This window comes from Pieris rapae, chromosome 12 (genome assembly GCF_905147795.1).
Source record: "Pieris rapae chromosome 12, ilPieRapa1.1, whole genome shotgun sequence".
NCBI classification, from domain to species: Eukaryota; Metazoa; Arthropoda; class Insecta; order Lepidoptera; family Pieridae; genus Pieris; species Pieris rapae.
Window position 1 is genome coordinate 8,799,373 of NC_059520.1, and position 19,836 is coordinate 8,819,208.

At 33.5% G+C, this 19,836-nt stretch overlaps 2 protein-coding genes across 4 annotated transcripts in view; one reads left to right on the plus strand and one right to left on the minus strand.

Moving 5' to 3' along the window:
• LOC110993001 (calcium/calmodulin-dependent 3',5'-cyclic nucleotide phosphodiesterase 1) overlaps nt 1-19,836 on the plus strand; it is a 175,992-nt gene that overhangs the window by 55,897 nt on the left and 100,259 nt on the right. The gene's annotated exons all lie outside the window — the stretch shown is intronic.
• On the minus strand, nt 9,987-17,935 carry LOC110993002 (maltase A1). The gene is made up of 9 exons (XM_022259042.2): nt 17,745-17,935; nt 17,230-17,409; nt 17,002-17,159; nt 15,989-16,570; nt 15,808-15,915; nt 15,590-15,740; nt 15,231-15,429; nt 10,733-10,870; nt 9,987-10,102 (listed from the first exon to the last, which is right to left on the minus strand). The coding sequence occupies exons 1-9, from the start codon at nt 17,893-17,895 to the stop codon at nt 10,033-10,035; spliced, it is 1,737 nt and encodes a 578-aa protein (XP_022114734.2). The 5' UTR covers nt 17,896-17,935; the 3' UTR covers nt 9,987-10,032.

The window sequence follows — 19,836 nt, forward strand, 5'->3', positions numbered from 1 at the left end:
AATATAACAGCACTGGATTTCTAAAATGAGTTACATTAAGTTTTACGAGGTTGAACGGTTTGGCATTTCACTACATAGTATAAAACAAAGTCGCTTTCTCTGTCCCTATGTCCCTTTGTATGCTTAAATCTTTGAAACTACGCAACGGATTTTGATGCGGTTTTTTAATAGATAGAGTGCTTCAAGAGAAAGGTTTATAATATGTATAATAACATCCATTAAATAGTGGAGAAGTACTGTTATTTTTGAGGTTTCTAATGTGATGTCGTAAATAATTACATTTTTTCCGCTTACATTGCAAACGCAGGCTGAACCCTACGAGTTTTATCAAAATAAAGTACTAAGTATTGTACACATTGAAAAGGTCTACAGAAAATTCCGTGATGGTATATGTCGCGTATATTATCGGAGCTTTCCGGCGACGGAAATAACAATGCATAATAAAAACCTACTTTTCATCAGCATTGCACCCGTACGAAGCTGGGGCGGGTAACTAGTATTAGATATTTTATTGATCTGTATACAAACTACCATTTAAAACAGTTATCTTGTCAGCTGGTTTATAGCGATGATCTTGACGTCACACAGACGGTATCAATCAAGTTGTGTCCTAGTTACAGGACGTGACTAGCCATTAAACCAGTCCCTAAACACTGATTAAAGCCGTACTAACGAGTAACTGGTATTCCGTTTTTGTTTCTTTTGATCGCGCCGCGAATGTTGCGTAGTATAGTGCGATATTTTGAATATCTTATCTATATTTAAAATAGTAGTGAAACAGGCTTCGCAAGTGCAAAATTATTCACCTTAATGATAGATTGATAAAAACCGCAATCAGTTAAGTATTCATTGCGAACAGACATTCAGATGGAGGTCCAGATTGAGTATTCAGATAAACGAACATATAAAAATTAGCGATAAGGCCGCCCGTTGCATCCCTTGTAATTTATATATATTGTGTTATTTGTGTTTCTTTCTAGCAACGAAGTGTGAATAAATAAATAAATAAAATAAATATCTTCTTCTTTATGTATGCCTATAAGTTTTCGTCACATTACGGGCGCCTCCAAATTGCCGGTGTCGTGCGTCTGCAGTGCTTCACCTGCGCTGCAGCAACGCATCAGTTCATCGACTAGTGCTGCGCGCACGATTTTTTTTGGTAGTATAAACATGAACGAAAATCAGGTTCAAGAATTTATCGATGAGGTCGTCCATCGATAAATTCGATATGAGTTTGGAGGTACGACAAGAACAGCATTAAAATTGAAAAGAAAAAGCCGTGGGAGAGAAAGAGAGCCGCTAGGACTTGGAGCGAGGTGAAATACGAGGCTCAAGACCGAACGCGAAGGAGACAAACTGTGGACGATCTGTGCCCCACCTAGGGGTTATAAGACATTAACGTAACGTAACGTAACGTAACGTAACAATGTATTATGTGTGTATATGTGGCACTCCAGAGAACTCGTGAATGGATGTTCGCTATTTAGGAACACTGAATTATGTGTTTCTCAGTTGCATTGTTTAAATAAATATACGTAATACATATTGGCTGAAATTGGCGCAATTGTGGCCTTAGGACTTAATTAAACTTTTCAGAGCAATTAATTATAAAACAGACTAACAGCAAAGTTATTAAACCATAAATTACATATTAAAGAAACTGAATTCGCGATAAAGTATGTAAAGTTGCAACCTCAACTTTGCCAGTAGGAATGGTTTACAATTCCAACTTTAAAGTTGTCATCTAATTCAAAACTATGGTCGAAGTCAGCCACGGAAATATTCATTTTGTGAAATGAAGATTCATGTTTTATTCATCACTTTGGTGTTGATTATTAAAGAAATTATTTATTCTAATTTAAAACTTACGAACTTTCAGTGGTTCGGGTCGTTACTATATGTGCTTAAAGCTAGAACCAGCGTTCAAAAAGTACACACATTATTCAACTATTTACATAGGTCAACGGAACTTTATTTCACTGTCCGGTGAGTGAACTGTTTGTAAGTGCCTGAAAAAAATATCATTTTATAAATATTCTTGCTTCGTTAGGATTTTTTATCAGATTTTCATTCTTGATGATTTAGGGGCAAATTGTGTTTATTTTATAATTAAATAAGTTGGTCTTATCTGTCAGAAAATTCTATAGAAAGCTCTTATTTATTACATTATCCTTTGTAATATAATTATACAAAAATTAAACAGCTATATACCCCATATAACTGTCTAATTTTTGAAATCACTTCATTGGATTTTCAATAAGAATGCAATGCAAATAATATGTGCACATTTTATTTTACACTTTAAAATTAATATGTACACATTATATTATTTTTTATCTTATCGTAAGATTCTATATTTTTCTTCTTTATATTTCTTTTTAAAGAAAAGATATCCATTTTAGAAATCTCATGCGGTAAATAGTCCGTCTACAATTTTTATATTTGAAGATGTTATGAATGATATGGACATAATGACAGAACATGATGAAAGAGAGACAGGAGAAGATGAGAGCCATACCCTATATGCTTTTACTTACTACTGTTCAAATATCAAAGATTATTAATAAAGACCAAAGCATACTAAAATTTAAGGATTTTTTTTATAGAACAGGGGGCAAACGGGCAGGAGGTTCACCAGATGTTAAGTGATATCGCCGCCCATGCACACTCTCGATGATTTAACTGAGAAGAAAACAGTCAATGGCTTGGCTTATAAGTATATTCTTCTATTATATATTCTGTATTTCTATAAGAAAGCTCTATAGACATTCTTCATATTTCATTTTATTTAAGAAGTGTCGTTTTTTGTGCCTATGAAGCCGAAATAAATTGATTAACTGGAAACTACACTCAGGATTGTGATATATGCATTGGCTAAGTGGCAGTCATTTATTATTTAATGTATGTTGTTTCAATAAAAATAATACTTTTACGCAGTAGTTAAAAACGTAATGCTCATCTTTACAATTGAAATCCCAATCGATAAAAACATCAAAAGAAATTTACAAAGACATTTTAAAAAGCATTTATCCCAAGACATTTCAATTTATCAACATCTAAACGTTAAGAATATCGCATTTAACATTACCTTGATTGATTACACATCATCGAAACGAAACCTTCCTGTGCTTCTTCATACAATTTTGCCTCTTAATACCGTGACTGAAGATATAAAATCCAATGTCTCGGCTTGATGATTAATCAAACATTTCAACATTGGGGTGCGGTTAAAGTAGTTCGACTATTATGCGAATAAATTAGATCATTAAATATGGTGTTGATCATAATGTTAAATTTGTGATGTGTTGCGAAATTTTCATTAGTAAGTTGGTTTGGAAGTTGTTACTGGAATCTAAGCTAGTGGTAGGTATAGTCTTTTGAAGATTCATAAGTCGAAACGGTTTTAGTTAGTATTACTACTTCTTGAGATATATGTAAGTATTATTTAATTATTGTAACTTTTATAGAAAACTTAAAAAACATTCTTATCCTACAAAATTAATGAATTAATGAAATATTATGAAAATAATGAAAAATATTAAGGAAATAATGAAAAATTAATGAATTTAAAAAGTTTGGACCCTGTGGTAGGGTACCTTTAACTCTGGCAGCATGTCCTCGCTATATTGCAATACTTATTTTTTATCTTACCTACCTACTATCTACGAGGCGCCATCTTACCCCTTTGATATATTACTATAAGGAAATTTATATTCTTCAATAACGTCATAGCCGTGAGCTGCTTTTATAAAGAGGAATGACCTAATGCCATAACAATATCAGTACGGAACTTATCGTGTGAACATTAATCGATTGTTGTATGCCGCAATATGAAATGCAGAATTAGATTTTATGGCCCTAAAATTACAATCGGGGAATGAGGACACTTGGCTTGGCGCCTACTGGCCAAATATTCCGCGTAAATATTTATTTATTCGTTACATTTATAGAAAAATGAAATACATAACAATTATAAGAGCGGTAACGGGCGGCTATCGCTGACAAACGATCTTCTCTAGGCGACGCTAGTAAGGAAAAAAAATAAAAATAAATAAATAAGATGCGTAAAGTACGAGTGCATAACCAAATATTATAGAAAAAACTTATATGAATACCACCCTTAATATAAAATATTACAAAAAAATAAATTTAAAATTTAAATTTTTTTACACAATATTTAATCAATATTCATACAGTTCATAGAATACAAAAGGAGGATCCGTGAAAATGGAGGATACAGTGAGCAATTTCTGCAAAAACTCTTCATCTATTAGTCGATACCAACACCGGGGAAATAAATACAGATAATACAACTTTTTCTTCAGCTTTGATACTTTTTTGACATTCAACACCATTTGTCTTCAGTCACCGTGACCTCGCACGCTATAAGCACGCGAAACGTCGGATAAATTTAAAATTATGTTAAATAATAAGTTTACAATAATACATAGTTTCAATCCGATAAACAAGTGTTTTCTTTAAATCTTCCTTTCTTGTCTCTCTATAGGTTTTGAAAAGGCTCCAAAAATAATCAATTTATGAAAAGATTTAACAGTTTAAATCGTCTATACAATTTAGGTTTGTATCTTCTCATATTGATAATGCTGGTGAAACAAAAGTATCACAATAATAATTGTTCCAAATACTTGTGAGATAATTATTATCTTAATCTTTAATTGCCACTAAATATAGAAACCTTTATCATTATACGGCATTAACACGCTATTAAAATTAATGTGAACGAACAAAAAGCCGTGTTAAGTATAAAATAATTGATCGCGCCGTTAATTATCTCCGGCATGTGCGTGCGCAACTGACCGGTTATATTGAACTGATTGACTAACCTCAAACGTTGCTAGGCTAGATCTAATAGGTATATTTAAGTGTATTAGAGAACTCGCAAATAATCAAGGAGAAATAGCCTCTGAGCTGGTGTCTTTGAGCTCTGACTATGCAGCTACAGACTGCAGTGCAGTAAATAATTTAGATGATATCACTTCATGGTTTATAGAAAATATCGCGTTACACAGGCAGGTCCTATGCTTATATTAAAAGTACATCAAAATCCGATGTATGTATTAGGCCTTTAATTATCAAGCAAAACCACTTCTTTGATTCCCATACGGTTGTTTCAACTGGAGCTGAGTTTCATCTGTCGTCAGGACAGAAAACAAAATACCGTCCGTTTCACCTCGACGTCCATCGTTTAATAATTTTCTTGAGGCAATTTTTGCCACGCACTACTACTATGTGGAACCAGCTGCCCAATGAAAGTATTATGTAACATAAAAAAAGAATGGAGGGCAAACGAAAAGGAGACTCACCTGATGTCAGTGATACCGCTCATAGGCAGGGAGCTCGCAAGTGCGTTGTCGGCCTTTTAAGAATTTGCATTCTCTTCTCTTTAAGGACCTTAACTCAAATTTATTCGGAAATAATTCAGTGGGTAGCTGGTTCCACGTTCTCAGTTTTGGACGACGTCAAGCTGATGATTTGATTTAATGAGATGACCTCGACGTACAAAGCGCAAAGTAGATTTAACAAAGGAAAGTGTCTAATAACACTACAGTCTCTATTAATGGTATTTCCATTCTGGTGTACTTCACATTTACCACTGTTTAGCACTTGACACTACTAGTGTAAGTGCATCACAATCATTCAGTAATTCGAATGGTTTTGTCATGACAATCATCTCATTAGGCCCGTGGTGTGAAGAAGTTTCTACATAATTAATCCGCGAAAGCTTAAAAATTACTTAATTAAATAGCGATGACTTGCACATTTTTTAGTAAAAAAAAACTTATTTAATTTATAACGGCATAGCTTTTTGGATCATTTATCGGCCAATTTATTTACTAAGCATTTGAAATCGGAATGCCATATGTAAATTTACAACGACTTTCGGGGATAGAATGGTGATACTACTAGCCGATTTAAAAAAAATACGAAACAGATATCTAAGGCCCTGGCATTAAAGATTGTAGGATGTATATGAAAAATGGATACGCTCAAAGCAATTCATGTTCAGACCATCTAGGCATTACATTGAGGTCTCACACAGTAAGCCTATTATCTGGAAATTGTATGAAGCATAAGTAGCCGAATACTACAATAAGCCTTTGTAATCCATAATGTCTGTAAAGTGGAATGATTGTTCATAATTGTTGAGTCATACGTAATATTTGGAAGGTTTTCTGTTGAGCTGGTTACACTAAATGCTGACAAATTTTGCTTACTCTGCGTGATAAAGAACGACAGATACCATTGTATGTGTGTAGTGTGAAGTCAGTTTTCACACTTAAACGGCCATTTGGCACGTTGTCTTACGTAAAGTTCTGGTTAATTAAACCAGCTCCTTCCAGAATATTAGAAGTTTTCTGGACGCAGGCTTCAAGGAGCGTTGGGAATCACGCATTCCAGGACTATGTGGGTTACTGCTACCTGAACAGGCTCTGCACAAGAGAGTGACTATTGCGCCAAGATGAGATGCAAGCTTGTTATGGAGATAAAGAGACGAAATTTTCCTTGTCATATACTTTAGTATAAGTCGTTTAGAATTTAGATATAATCTAGACTTGTAAGAAACTAAACTTAGCTAATACCTTATAATTGATTTGTAAGTTCTATCTTAATTCTAATGAGTAATATCGTTTATGAAAACCTAAACCTTACAATCAAATATCCAGTACTTACAATTTTCTTAATAAAAAATAGTAACAATAAAAATTAGTAAAATGAAAATTAAATTAGGGAAACAATATAATGAATTAATTTTAATATATTATTAATTTATTGTATTTAAGTTTTATAATTAAATGCAATTAATTAGAACTGTTTTTTTAATCTCCGCGACCAATATAATTCAGAATGTAGCGCATACCTTGTTATAATATATATATAAAAAAAACATCATTCAGTGCGAAATACACATTTAAATAATTAAGCGGATAAAACGATTTTTCACACTATCTTTCTTAAATATGAAATCCAATTTTAGTCTACAAAACGAAACTTTACACGAATACAACAGAGAATATAAGGCTGCTATGTTATATGTATTAATAACAGTTTAAAAGATATTTTAGTTCTTATATCAACGGTGTTAAGGTTCATAATCCAAAACATTAAGAATTAAGCCTGAAAACTGATAAACTCCGCTCAAATATATCATGGAATTAGCATAATTCGGCTCAAGCAATAATTCCAACGTAATAACTCTGAACTGCAATTTTGCGAAAATGCCATCAAATTTTCATTACCACAAATTGTGTTCTATTCAATTGTGTATTACTGTTACTTTAATGCGGGTTTAATCAGAACAACAACGCGGGTTGTCTTCAGTGTAACTTTAACCGTTGCTTGTAACTATGAATGCATAATGATTTTTTTGATTCTAGATTCAGTTACTATAGGTAATTTATTTAAAATAGTTTAATGGGGTATAGTAAATGGATAATAAAATAAAACAAATGAATAGGACTCTAATGTGTAATCAGGGCCGGATTTAGGGAAGAGCAACCGGGGTTACTGGGGGGGTCACAATAGAGACTTCAAAAGAAAGAAAACTTAAAAAAAAATTCTAAACTAAATATTAAGAAATAAGGGCAGGAGGATTTTATTGATATTTTTAAATGTCTACTCAATATTACTTAAAATAAATAAATCAGTGGCGCTACAACCTCTTTAGGTGTTGGCCTCAGATTTCTGAATCTATTTCATGATCATTTTTGAATCTAATAAGCAAGTAGGTCAGCCTCCACAGTGCCTACCACACGTCGTCGACTTTTTGGGTCAAAGACATGTCAGTTTCCTCACGATATTTTTCTTTACCGTTCGAGCAAATGTTAAATACGCACATAGAAAGAAAGTCCATTTGTGCACAGCTGGGGATCGAACCAACGATCTCAGGTATGAGAGTCGCACGCTGAAGCCACTAGGCCAACACTGCTCTCAATATTACTTATCCCATTTAAAGTTAAGCTTACTTCACAAAAAAAATCTCACTCAAAATATCATCGTACTAATGGTATTTTTTAATCATCGGAAGAGTGAGTATAGGCGATGTTGAAGGACACTTTTAATTTAAATTTCATACAAAAAACTTAATGTATTCTGTGCATTTATGGCTTTAGATGGAGCATCAGGTGGCCTCAGCTACTAAGCGATGTCTACCAGGCAACAATTTGAAAAAAAAATAGTAAACTTATTAGTAAAGATACAAAAAATAAATAATCTAATTATTAATAAAGTCGACCAAGAACCTTTAGTAAACGTACCAGAAAAAAAATAAAACACGTGAGAAATTAAAATAAGTCATATAAATTAATAAAAAAAAATATAGTTTATAATGAATTAATAATACTATAACGTTAATTTATCATTAATTAGAGATTATAACGGTTTAAACAGTTATTATCCTGAGCTGTGCATATTCGGTAGGGGGCTGATCATTAATTAATTATTAATGATTAAATAGATTATAAGGTTAATTAATCATTAATTAGAGATTTAAACGGTTTAAACAGTAAGTATCCAGAGCTGTATATATTCGGTAGTGGGTGATAAATTTTGAAGACAGCATAGCAACAGCTTAATCCACTCTTTTGCTAGAATTTGATAAGCAAAAATTGTTTTTAATTTAAATTTGTAACATTTATGTTTATCAAATTTTCTTTATATGTAAAAAAAATTGCGTAATATACTACTGTAAATAAAGTATGAAGAATAATGGAAACTTTGCAAAATCATCTAATAGAATTACGATGAATGTACAAGTACAATGGCCAGTAATCCAAACATATACTAAGACAAGCCTTATCTTTGTAAAATATGTTTGCTTGTCTTTCATAGTATTTGTGGGGGGGGGGGGTAATTCATTTATATATAGATCATCATCATAGATATAACAAAGGGTTAGAGGTACCCAATAAGCAATAAGATTTAAAGTAAAATGAGGAGTTAAAATTTAATCTGTTCCTTACTAAACTCGTGAATAATTCATGAAGACGAGGGTCTAATTTTGAGACAGCGAAAACTTAAAGAACCCAGAGTTTACACAGTTTATGTATTTACAGTTCGGAAAATCTCACTTTTGAACATTCTTCTGAGATTTGATTTTGAGTTTGTTAATGTGGTATTTAATCTTCGTGTTAAATAATTATAAGAAAAACAACAGTTGTAATATTGTCTTCAGTTAAGCGAGCAAGTAACAGGAGGCAAACGGGAGGCTCATCTGATGTTAAGTGATGCATAGATAGAGGAAGCATACGGACACGCTAAATGCCAGACAGCTTGCGAGTGCGTTGCCGGCCTTTTAAGAATTGGTACGCTCATTTCTTGAAGGCCCGTAAGTCGAATTGGTTCGGAAATACTTCAGTAGGCAGCTGGGTCCAAATAGTGGTGGTGCGCGGCAAAATCTGCCTTCAAAAACGCTCAGTAGTGGGCCGACGGACCTCGAGGTGATATGGATGATATATATTGGTTTTTTTATAGAACAGTTGGCAAACGGGCAGGAGGCTCATCTGATGTAAAGTGATACCGCCGCCCATGGACACTCTCAATGCCAGAGGGCTCGCGAGTGCGTAGCCAGTTTTAGTTGTTATAACTCCTTGGAACACTTTTGATAGCAAATGCGATAGAAGATGCAGAGATACTCCAGATCCCTACGCAACATGAAGGGATCAAGCCGCACGGATGTGACTGTCTCTGATGATTCTGAGCCCTCTTCGTTGAATTAATCCTTTCATTATTAAAGTCAATCAGCGTTTTGATTGCTTCAATTTTAATCAGCGATGTTCATAGCTATTTGATATTATGATTTTAAATGACTATGGATTTACTTATGATCAATTATTAATTAGACTTTTCATTATAAAAGGTAGATTAATTGTGATAAAACATTTGGCAAACTGAGTTTCGTGACTTCTAGTACGTAAACTCTAGAATTTACGTAGGAAATTAGGTCATATTACCAAGATAAACAGTACTGAGTTGGATCCGTTTAATACCAAAGATTTAAACTTAATAAACATCTTATTGTACCAATTTTAAAACTAAAGCTTCATTTCCTCCAATACTGGCATTGTTGGCTTCAATTATGTCACTGAAAAAAAAATTAATAACATATAATATAATAATCGACTTAAGGGCTTTTCCCAGCACTAAGTGCTGTGTCAGTGTTTTGGGGTGGACTGAGGTCCGCAGTGGATACCTGGAGTACTGATGCGGCCAGGCCCGTAATAGCAATTAGCTATGTAAAACATTAAATTAATGTAATTTTGTCAAATTTTTTTCTAACATACTTACTTGGCTTGTGATTAAATATATCTTGTAAATTTCAAAATCTTGTTTTATATAAATTTTCGTCATAAATTGAAAGTGTAAAAAATTTGCTATATTTACATTTTTCTGTCGAGCGAAGTTATTTAAATCGGTATCGATCTTTAAAATGAATACCTACATAAACTACTCAACTCCACCATATATTTTTCGATACTTCAAGACACGATGACATAAAATGGATAGAAACAATGTACTTCTTTGGATCTTGGTGACCGGATTAGACTTTCAGAATAATGATAATGATAAAGAGCTTATCTTATGAGCTACAGATTCAAATTGAAGTTGCATGATCGTTGTTGCTACAAATACTTATTGATTCTAGTTACAGGTTTACGTAATTTCTTAATATGACAATTGTTATAACGCGCCCATTTTAAGATTACTATATTACCCAGGAATTCTCGGTGACTGTAGGCTGCAAATTACAGTTTCCAAATGACCGCTGATTCCCTCAAAGTAAGTGAAGTCGATAGTGTGTGGCTCGTCTCTGAAGTTCACAACTACAATGTATATATCTCCATTATACCACCTGAAAAACAACAATGTCATCAGTAATTATCTATAGAAAACAAAAGAGTGGCACTACAATTTCAATATCGTATCTATATCAAGTTTATATATATATATATATATATATATATATATATAGTAACTGGTCCAAGCGTTGTAGCTATGGCTAAGGTTTTTGTTATATTACATAGTAGTCAACTATTCAAGTGAAACGGTAGAAGAACTTATGTGTAGCGTTGGTACTTTTAATACAGCGCCAAATATTTGCAATAAAATAATAATGCTGGTATAAATTGAGATGTAAGCTATATATATATATAGATTACAGTTACCATCTCACATTAATACATCTAATAAGACCAATGATATCGAATTAAATGTCAACATTTAAAGATCTTATCAAAACAACTTAATCCGTCATAACACGATATTCTGAACACTTCAAATGTCAGATTATAATGACATGTCAGCAACAGCTAAGTGCTTGACATTCGTATGAAGCACTGGATTACACAATTTGGTTACTTGTATCGGGGATTGTCTGTACATTTCGTTTCATTTATATTACAATCAAACCAAGAATATAAATTTTATTGCCGTACTCAATGATACTGTTTTATATGTTTTAGGTTCTTTAACGTACTTTATAAGAATTATAGCTTTAAATATGCTAATAGCTGGAGACTGGCATGAGGATATCCCGGGATGGGCTATCCGACATGTTGCTTGAACACAGATCGCAGCTGGAAAAATTCTGCGGCAGACATGTCACTGATAAAAATAGCACGAGAGGTAACGCGGGTGGCGCCGGGCAGCCCCAACTTGCCCATAAATATTATGACAATATTTCCGGAGTAGTTGTCGCCAGGCCCGGCGAGAGACGCCAACCATGTTAATAATGTCCATTTTTAGGAAAGGGAAGATTTCGACACTCAATTAAAAAAAATTTATATGCATATTGTAATTAACTGTTCGGGCTTTTTATAATCTATTAAAAATATTATTTTATTCATAATTTGACCATTGTTTAGTTAAAATTTGCACTACGACAGGCCATAACCTAGGCCCGTGTCATGCAGAAACCTTTTCCTGAGGGCGGATCAATGCTCGCCAAACAGCCCGTTGTCTTTAACCCTAGAAAGATAATCATATTTTGTAATACGGAAAAGATAATCATGCGTAAAATTTACGCATGATTTTGAATTAGTTGTAGGTTTAGGTTTAATAGTTTATTTTAATGAATTCTATGTTATTATATATACTCATATATTAAATTAATTAATAATGCAGATAATTTGTTAAACTTCTTTATTTGTATTTAAAAAATAAACAAACATTAAACGTCTTCTATAAATCAATAAAATAGTATAACACTTACTCTTCCTAATGAAAACTTATTTTTTATTCTAATAATCAGACTCATTTTAACTAGAAAATCAACAGTAGGCTTTTCTTATAATTTAGGAACATACATTTACATAAAAGTAAGTTACAAACAGCTTTGGCACATATCAGTATTATGCTCACGACATATAACTTTTTTACATTTTTTGCAGGACGCATTTGCCTTTCTCCTTTTTTTAGAAGGGCAAAAAGAACAATAAATCCTTTTTTTTTGCTACTGGCTCATTGCTATAGTCTTCGGATGTATCAGGCACTTTAATTGGCAACATATCAGAGATTTTATCTCACAAATATCTCTTCAAAATAGGTACTTTTTACGGTAACGTCTACGCATAAATAAAGAAGACAGTCCCAAGCTAAGATTTTTCATAAATCTTTTGCGACTCAGAGGCTTTTCTCCTTTACGATTAACATTATGGCTGTAAATTACATATGCATTAATGCAGGCAATGTTAAGGCAGGCAAATTCCATAGAATAAAGCCATAGGCCATCTATTTGTCTTCTACTACAGGACATCAGAGAACACATTGTGGTCTAGCGTGTCAACGCCACCTTTTGTTTCATTATAATATATAATCATTTCTGGTTTGCCAGTAGCTTCGTTTAGTAGCATTCTCCTCACAAATAAACCATTTTTGCCGGTTTCGGTTTGTAGGAGACGAGAGTAAGGGTTCCGTCAAAACAAAACATAGATGTCCCCACTAGCCTGGAGCGACTGTTTTTTAGCTCTTCCGGTATCTCACGTTTGTTTGATCATATGGTTCCCACAATGGTTATTTTATAAGGTTCTTGGAGCAAGCTTGTTGCCAAAGGGATTGAGGTAAACCAATTGTCCGCTGTTGAAAGGCTACGATCCTACGAAAGGCCGATGTGGAGACTGGTTGCACAGTACTGCTTTGCTCTTCTAAGATATTACTTCCGCTTGGCGTCGGCTGTTCTTCTTGTATATCGTCTACAAACCCTTCTTCTGTGTTACTCTGCACTTCATCTCACTCTGATCACTGACACATCTGACTCACTGTCGTGGTCCGCTACTTTACTGTCGGTGTCCTCACACGAAAGCATCATCACTTTGCATAAGAGCGGCCAGGATTTCGTGTTCGTTTAAATTGGTACTCCCCATTGTGTTATATATTTGCCTCAATATCTTTAAAAATGAAATAACAATATTAGTTATGATATAAATTATTAAAAGTTACGAAACACAATAAAACTGTCATATAAGCCAAAATCTTAAAAGTCACGATAAAGATAATCATGCGTAATTTTGACTCACGCGGTCGTTATATTTCAAAATCGGTGGCACTTACCTCATTGACACTTACGGCACGTGGCAGCTCCCAACGACGAATGAAATGTCCTAAACGCACAGCTATGGATTCGCGCTAATTAGAAAGTGAGAGCAATTTTTCCAAAACGCATGCGTAATTTTTACGCAGACTATCTTTCTAGGGTTAAGACATTCATACAAAAGCAACAATGTATTTTGAATTTTTTACAATTGATCATACGAGTACTAGGTACAAATACAGTTTGAATGGTTGTAACGCCACTATCTACAATAACATATTTTTTCACATGTGTCTTTAATATGACAATTTACTAAAAAGGATTACACTTGTTAAAGGGAACAATTACAATAACAGTTGAGTATAATATATTTGCATTTTAACCGAGTTAATACGGAAATACTTGTATAAGATTCAATTTACGAATATTTAAAAAAAATAGAGATGCGTTTTATTTTTTTCATTTTCTAACGCCTGAAACCAAAGCAATCTGAGATTGTGGATGTTTACTGTTTTCATACAAAGGTCTATCCACATACACCGATCCAACCTAACATGGATAGCTTGTATCGACATATGGCTATTACAATCCGTCGATTGGTTATTGGTACACTTCTATCAATTTTGGATTAACATGTCTATCTCACATGGTCAAAAATGGATTTGGTGAGGTTATTGGGTTTGGGCGAAAAGCAATCTCAATTGCTGTTTTTAAGGGATTTATATTATTTGCAATCTGTTTGCAACTTATATTTTATAAAATTTAAATTTCCTAGCAAGGAATATTCTCTTGAAATTTCTAAATCCTTAGGTTCTGTGTTCCAACACGATTTGCTTCGTTTATGTAAAGCGATAAATAACACTGTTGGTTTTGTTGGTTAGAATTTATAACTGTCTGTGATTAAATTATTCTCACATAAAAGCACTTTAAACTTAGCATAGTATTTGTATAAATTTTATTTCTGGAGTAAAGAATAGATTTTAAATTGAATTTAAATCAAATTTTATTATGATTTAACCACGTAACTGTGATATTTATATTGATCATATAAGAGCTGTAACCCTTAGATTTCTGTATATGTATCCTTTACCTTTTTTCCATATAAATTTTAGAATTCTTAAATACGCACACCTAGCCTAGCCTTAGATAATTATCACGGCTCTTATTGCATTTCAACAAAATTCGATTTGAGAAACAATACAATAAACTTTTTTTTATAAAAAAATAAAACCTCCACGGGCACTAGACTCACGTGATGTTAATTGATATGCCATGGGCCCATGAACACTCTACCAGAGGGCTCGCAAGTGCGTTGACGGCCTTTTTCAGAATTGAATCACCCTTTCAAGAAAAGAGTGTACCGTTGCGTTAGTCGGATTGGTTCAGTAATACATCAATGAGCAGTTACTAAGTAACGTTACATAGTAACTTATTGAAAACAGTATCGCATGACCTTGTTATGACCGCTATAACTATTGCATCTCTCTCGAAGGCTCATATTGAATAATCAAATCAACATCTATAAAAAAATGTTTTGCCTATTGTAGCCTATGAATTTTTCAGCTTTGCTAATAAGACGAATATATCTTTGCTGTATCAAATTACATATTGACCCGTCAGTAAGTTTCATGGATCGTTTAGCAAGTTTCCTTCTCTTCTCTTAGTCTAATTAATGCAACCTTACCTTCTGAAAGCGAATACGTCCGAGTTGAAGGCAACTGATTCGTATCTTCCATATCTAAAAGTTGGTTCGGTCCGAAGTTGAGCCAACTTCTTGTAAACTTTAACATGTGATCTACCCTCAGCGTTTGACTGCACTTCAACATTAAGATCTTGATAACCATCAGCTACAGGCAACCAGGTCTTATCCGCAGTTGAAAAACCTGCGCACAATAATTGCATTATTTACAAAAAAAATCAATTATAATTTTTATTAAATCACGTTTCTACCATAATAGTTACAGGCATGTTCAAAAATGAGCTGATCTAAAATAATCAGACGACGTATTTTCGGACTATGATGAAATGAGTACTGTAACATACCTGCATTATTTTCAGCGTTCCATTGGAATGGAGTGCGTTCAGGGTCCCTGGAAGACTTCCAGTAGTTAATTGGGTCATCAGTGTTGCAACCACTTGGGTCTACAGTATCCTCCCAACTCACATAACCGTCTACCATACCAATTTCTTCACCCTAATCAATTTTTACATTAGAAAGTTTTTGGACATGTAATAGTTCATCAAATAGTAAAGTATAATACCATATACGTGACAGCGACCCCAGGTAGTAACAGGACAATCATGTTAATTCCATCTACCAATTTAGGGCTGAATCTGGATGCCACTCTACTGTTGTCATGGTTTCCTGCCTAAAAATGTACCTTTTAATGTATAATGTATTCACAATAATATGATTTCACAACTGAACATGCATATTCTTACCACCCAGTTTGCTAATTTATTGATTGGTTTAAATGTTAGAAATTTGTCAATCGCGTATTTAATTTCACCGGCAGTTGATTCTCCGTTAACATCAGATATCAGAACAAAATTAAACGGCATTTGTGCACCTTCACGGTCGCCTTCACCAAAGTACTTCATGGTAAGTTGTGGGGAGGAGTATGCCTCTGTCATCATGACTCTTGTAAGGCCGTCTTTTTCTTTGATTTCATCAAAAACTTCTCTCCATTGGTAGACCATGTCAAATGTCTCATCTTGGTCTTTTGTGTAAATATGAGCCAAGTAATTATAACTCAAGGGGTCATCCAGATCTTGGCCAGAAATAGGTTCATCTGGATACTTTCCTCCGAAGTTTTCCTTGTCTACCTCAAATAAATGTGCAATAGCGTCAACCCTGAAACCAGCTACGCCCTTTTCAAGCCAGAATCTAATAACATTTTTCATCTCTTCGACGACATCAGGGTTGCGGTAGTTAAGATCAGGCTGACCAATTACAAATTGATGCAAGTAGTACTTTCCAACTTCTTCCCTGTACTCCCAAGCACTTTTACGAAATACGCTATTCTAAAAAATAAATATTATGAGAGATGTTTCAAGACCTAAGTTTTAATAGTATATTTATGTTATAGTTTATAGACATAGTAGTAAAGTGCGTGCTCCTATTTTACCACGCCTCCTGCTGATAGAGGACAAATATTTGTTTTTAATTTATTTTATTATTATTAATTACTTAAACACGACAAGGTGACCTATGGAACATGGTGAAATGGTTGCAGCTTTCAAACCTCGTGTAAAAAAACTTGGCGATTAAAATGAGTGGCAGAGAGTTTATTGCCAGTTCTTCTCTTCCGTTCTACACCTTTGATTTGAGCAAAGGAAATATATGTAAAATTAGAAGCATTTAATATAAGTATATTCATGTTTTGACGTTCATAAGTGTACATTATGCTACCTATATGAATAAATGATTTTGAATTTGTTATTGTATGACTTACCCAATTGTTAGGAGGATGTAAAACTCCATTTTCATCTTCTACTCCATCTTCCCAAACGAAATAGTCAAAGTATTTTTCGTGGCCTTTCAATGCTTCCTCAAACCACATACTCTCATTACTTGAATGATTTGGTACAAAATCGAGTACTACTTTTATGTCTAAAAAAAAATCATATTAATTTCACATATTAAAGTAACAAATTAAGTAATCATTTATTTAATATGTTACCTAGCTCTTTCGCCTTCGCAAGTAATTCCTCAAAATCTTCCATCGTACCATATTCTTCTTGCACATCATAAAAGTCAGAAATATCGTAACCAAAATCGTACATAGGAGACTTGAACATGGGCGAAAGCCAGGTCGCACCAACACCTAGTTCTTTCAAGTACTCCAATTTGGATGTAATTCCTGATCAAAACAATTAAACGACCCCATTACTTCAAAGTTGGTAAATGTAATTATGTACTTTATAATTTATAATAAAGCTATATAACATATAACAAAAAACAGCAAAATCTATCGTACATTTCACAGATTTGTAGTTTTTTCCTACGGATGGATAGATGTGGGAATAATGGTTATTCACTCTTTCCAACATCACAATAGACTCTTCCTTTGTTCCGTATTCCTACAGGCTCCCAGAGAGAAAAATATCGTTTTATAGGAACATCTAGGTTAATATTAGGAGGTAACACAAACTTCTAGAGAAAATATATATCAGACAGTAAAATTTAGTTAAATACCTTTTAAGTCTCCGATGCCATCACCATCGCTGTCCTTAAATGAACGCGGATAAATCTGATAGAAGATGGTACTCTCCCACCAATCAAGTTCCCTCTCAGTGGATGCATTTGCAATTAAAAAAATTGCAGGCAAAAATAGTAACGTTTTCATTCTTAAACACAAGAAATATTTCAAAAAACTATTCAAAAATCCAAATATACTTTTGATATAAATATTGTACTTACCTTATCGTGTGCAGTGACTAAATTTAGCCGCGTTCTTTATATACTACATCGAGAAAGATAGCCATTTGAGATAAATCAAGTAGATAGATAAATTGTTGAGTGATAGAAGTCAATATTTATCAATTGCTTTAAATGATACCCCGGTACCTAAGTTAATGTAGGATCGATAAATTTTGAATTTTAAGGCAAAATAGAATTTTAAGATTTTTTTTTATAGAACAGCTCTCGTTATGTTAAGTGATACCGCCGCCCATGGACACTCTCAATGCCAGAGAGCTCACATGCGTTGCCGGCCTTTAGATACCACTAATGTACGAAAAAAGAATGAAATACATACTAACCAATCTTAGGTCAGAATTGTGTTGATTTCATATACATTTTTAATAGTAAGTGATCCGTCTGCTGCCATCGGGTTTCGCTTTAGTCACTAGTGTATACGAGTTTACTTCACGATGATATACGTAGATAGTAAAGTTGATGACTATGATTCGAACTCAAGACCCAAAGGTTAAGTAGAGCGTGTGCTCCAGTTACTAGGCCATTACTATAATACATAGTTAGCACGAAATAAATCCTTTCTTTCCTAATGCAATTTGCGTTCGAGCCATTATCCCACTTTTACCAGTAAAGGTTTACTTCAAAGGGCCTCGCTTGTAATAAAAAATGTAATTGGAATTGTGGATGATAAGCATCGTCGGTAGACAATTTCTTTAAATTTTATGGCGTATTTATTAAAGATTTTGCCGAAGGGTTTGCTAAAATATTATAAAAGTGTTCATCCAATTTGGCGAAAAATAATTTTTTTTTATCATTATAAGCCCGTTTTAATTAACGAACACTAAAATATCAGTGCCAAATCTAAAACATATCTCACCAAGAAATATACATTTGTATGAGAGGCTTAAGCGTCATTTAGTCATAATCGGACGTTGAGGCAGAATACAAAATACCACCCGTATTACCTCGATGTCCGGTGTTCCACAAATGTTATTATTTATTATTGGTAGTTGTTACGTTTTGTTTGTTTTGAATAAAATCGTTGCTCAGTCGATCACCACACTGCCGAGTTCTTTAGTACATAGATAGTAAAATCTTTTACATACAATAAAATAGAGTCTTAACAAAAACTAGACGGAGATAAGCCTTTGGAAAAAAACTTTGATTGACTCTTTGTGTATTATTGATTGAGTTTTTTGCATCGCAGCAGTTAGATTATTTTTTTGCTAGTGTAAGGCTACACTTTTTCATTCACCGTATGTCTGGTATATAGTGTAGATTTGTAAATGAACATATATATTGTAAACGTTAATCAAATGATTTAATCAAGTTAAAAAATATATAATTGTTAACAAAAGTTTTTTGTTATCCTAAGTATATACAGCATTAAAAAATACATATAACCCTAAATTTTCATCCCTCTACGATCTACCTTAATTGTTATTAGTTAATTAAAAACGTGTGACATGAACTCTGAGGTTTATATAGAGAAAAAATCACAAGAAAACCGAAAAATGTCTGCATAGCAAAATGTTCCATGTTGCTATGAACTAAAAATGTAGGCTGATTAAATCACATCAAAGAGAAACGAAGTTCGCGGGGGCAGCTAGTAAATTATATATTTTAGCGTAAATTTTCAACTTAGTTTTTTATATAAGTAATTTCTTTCAATACGTTATTGTAATACTTATATGATAATATAAGCACTAAGCCAGATTACATTCAGATTACTAAACTCATTTGTAAAATATTTGTATATCGCAACACCCTTTTTTTTTTTTTTTTACTTGGGGAAATGCTTTGCGCATACCCTTCCGCGGCGCGACTGCTTGGTGCAGAAGGATTATGTGGGACTCGCCATTGTGCATAC

What these genes read in the sequence shown, in the direction of transcription:
- LOC110993002 (XM_022259042.2), bottom strand. Translation starts at nt 17,895, where the DNA reads ATGAAAACGTTACTATTTTTGCCTGCAATTTTTTTAATTGCAAATGCA. An exon ending in TGGCATCGGAGACTTAAAAG is followed by an intron (nt 17,410 to 17,744) that starts GTATTTAACTAA and finishes TGTTTTGATCAG; the next exon opens with GAATTACATCCAAATTGGAG. An exon ending in ATAAATTAGCAAACTGGGTG is followed by an intron (nt 15,916 to 15,988) that starts GTAAGAATATGC and finishes GTACATTTTTAG; the next exon opens with GCAGGAAACCATGACAACAG.